Source organism: Glycine max, chromosome 14 (genome assembly GCF_000004515.6).
Source record: "Glycine max cultivar Williams 82 chromosome 14, Glycine_max_v4.0, whole genome shotgun sequence".
Lineage (NCBI taxonomy): Eukaryota > Viridiplantae > Streptophyta > Magnoliopsida > Fabales > Fabaceae > Glycine > Glycine max.
In genome coordinates, this window is record NC_038250.2 from 44,716,984 (window position 1) to 44,719,492 (window position 2,509).

Sequence of the window (2,509 nt, forward strand, 5' to 3'; positions counted from 1 at the left end):
GGCTAAAGCCCACGTTTTCTACGAAAACCACCCATTAATCACACAAAAAATACAATTATAATGTCCATACACTCTATTAGACATTTCCTTCCTTCCTTCCTTCCTTATTTGTTTGTTTCTTTCTTAATGCTCCAAGAGATCAATAGGTCTAAACAAAAATGAGTTATTGCAACAACTTTCATCATTTAACTTCAAGGAATTAATGAGTTATTACATGCATGCGTAAATAAGAAAAATGAGCATGCAAAAGGAGAGTCCTCTTATTAGACTCCACAGTTTCGACCAAGGCCATGCATGGCTAGCTCTACTGCACCTTCTCATTCACATCTCACCGGCAGTAACCGGTCAGCCGGTAACCCCGCCGGTGCAACCCGACAGCAACAAATCCGTGATCGCCATCATGGCCATCGTGGTCATCATGTTCCTCATCTCAGCCTTCCTCTCCCTCTACTCCCGCAAGTGCTCCGACCGGCCGGTCCAGACACGTGGCATCCTCGACCTCGCGGGCCCCACGGGCGCAGCCGGTAACCCGTTGCAAGCCGAATCCAACGGCCTCAATCAAGCCACCATAGAAACGTTCCCAACTTTCCTCTACGCCGACGTGAAGGGTCTCAAGATTGGAAAAGACACGCTTGCATGCGCGGTGTGCTTGAACGAGTTCGAAGACAACGACACCCTCCGCATGATCCCCAAATGCTGCCACGTGTACCACCCCGATTGCATTGGTGCGTGGTTAGCCTCTCATTCCACGTGCCCGGTGTGTCGTGCCAACCTTGTTCCACAACCAGAAGACATGAACACGAACACGAACACGAACATGCCTTCAATCTTGTCCATTCAGATACCCAATGAAGAAGAACGTGAACATGAACATGAACATGAATACGAGGCTGTTATTGTTGGTGAGCAACATAAGAGAGATGTTGACGTGGAGTCACCGAAGGTGGATTTACTTCGGAGGATTCGAACGTTGCACCATGATCATCAGAGCCGTCCATCGAGGTCGAAGTCGACGGGGTTCTTGTCTTCGCTCTTGTTTCCGAGATCAAACTCGATGGGGCAATTGGCGCAGCATGCTGGGGAGAACTATGAGAGGTTTACGCTAAGGTTACCCGAGGAGGTACTACGGAGCCAGATGGTGCTGAAGCGTGCGAATAGCTGCGTGTGCTTTACGAGGATGAGTAGTGGCACGTGGGGGTATAGGACGAGAAGCGTGGGGAGAGGGTGTGTGCAGTACGAGAGGTTTGGTGGTGAGAATGAACAGTGGGGTTTCACTTTGACGCCGCCAAGTCTCGTTAGGAACAGTTGGAATAATAATAGATCAACGAGAAAATCACCGGTTCAGCGTTCGGGTGTGGCGTTGGATAATAATAATGCTGGTGAGAGATCCACTGAATTCTTGCGTCTTGGGTAGTTAGGGTAGCTACTAGGGACTGTTTAGATACAAGCTAGGAATGTTTTTGGAAACTTCTCTACGACTACTGAAAATATAGAATCGTTTCCGACACAGAAACTCTCGACAGGACTTATAGTCATATATCCAAACAAGCTCTAACCAATTAAATTCTTAATTTTTCTTGTCTTACTCAACTCGAAGAGAAATATCTAGTGTAGAAGACAATCCTAGTTTCATACGTTGGAGAAGTTGATGATTATTCCGGCATGTTAATTTGATGAGTAGAGAATGATAGCCCGGCAATAATTGTTATGTTTATTATCAGTAGTAGTCTTTAATATTATTTGTGTAATAGATATATCATATATATTTATATCATGTGCAGTAGAAACTTATTATTTTGAATGGATTTCCTCCCGTGCACACTGTTATGAAGATGTTTTGGTACATTTCGTGATGTGGATCAATAGCAACCGGACATCACCTTCATCCACATAAGTGAGTTGGCTGAATATTGCATAATTGTTGTGTTGCTGAAGGGCCTATTTACAATTTTTAAGAACTTTAATTGATAATATATTAAGAGATATAATATTGAATTAATTAAATTGATAATATTTTTGTTTGTTATGCTGTCTTCAATTCCTAATTTACTGAATCCCTAACCCTGAAACAGCTTTGCACAACTTTTCCTTTGTTCGTCTTCGTCACCTTCGATTCAACCTAAGCAACTACTGAAAAAAAGAAATTTAACATCAGAATTTTAACATTGATTTTCGATTAAACTGATATTAACCAAAAGGTGTGACATAATTATAAATAAAATAAATTCGTTAACATCGATTTTATAACATAGCTTCCTTAACATGGACAAAACTCAGGTGGATTCATTGCATGCACAAGGGGTTAGAACATGCCACATAATGGGGTTTATAATGGGCGGACCAATGGGTGGTCATGAAGGTCTTGGGTTCCACAAAAAATATTTGTTCAATCATATTGAGCGTCAAAGGCGAGCTAAAATCAAGGATGAGGATGTGTTGGTGTCTTTAAGTTATCTTGAGGGCAAGGCTGACAATGATCCCATGTTTTATGGCAGATATGTTCTTTCTA

The 2,509-nt window shown here is 42.5% G+C and overlaps 1 protein-coding gene across 1 annotated transcript; it reads left to right on the forward strand.

Annotated features, from left to right (window-relative positions):
• Positions 1–1,769, forward strand: LOC100814384 (RING-H2 finger protein ATL34). Its single transcript, XM_003544178.5, has one exon. It carries the CDS (start codon positions 236–238, stop codon positions 1,412–1,414), a length of 1,179 nt encoding a protein of 392 aa, XP_003544226.1. The 5' UTR covers positions 1–235; the 3' UTR covers positions 1,415–1,769.
• The last annotated feature ends 740 nt before the right edge of the window (positions 1,770–2,509 follow it).

Excerpts from the sequence above, each read along its gene's own strand:
- LOC100814384 (XM_003544178.5), top strand. The coding sequence starts at position 236 with ATGAGCATGCAAAAGGAGAGTCCTCTTATTAGACTCCACAGTTTCGAC.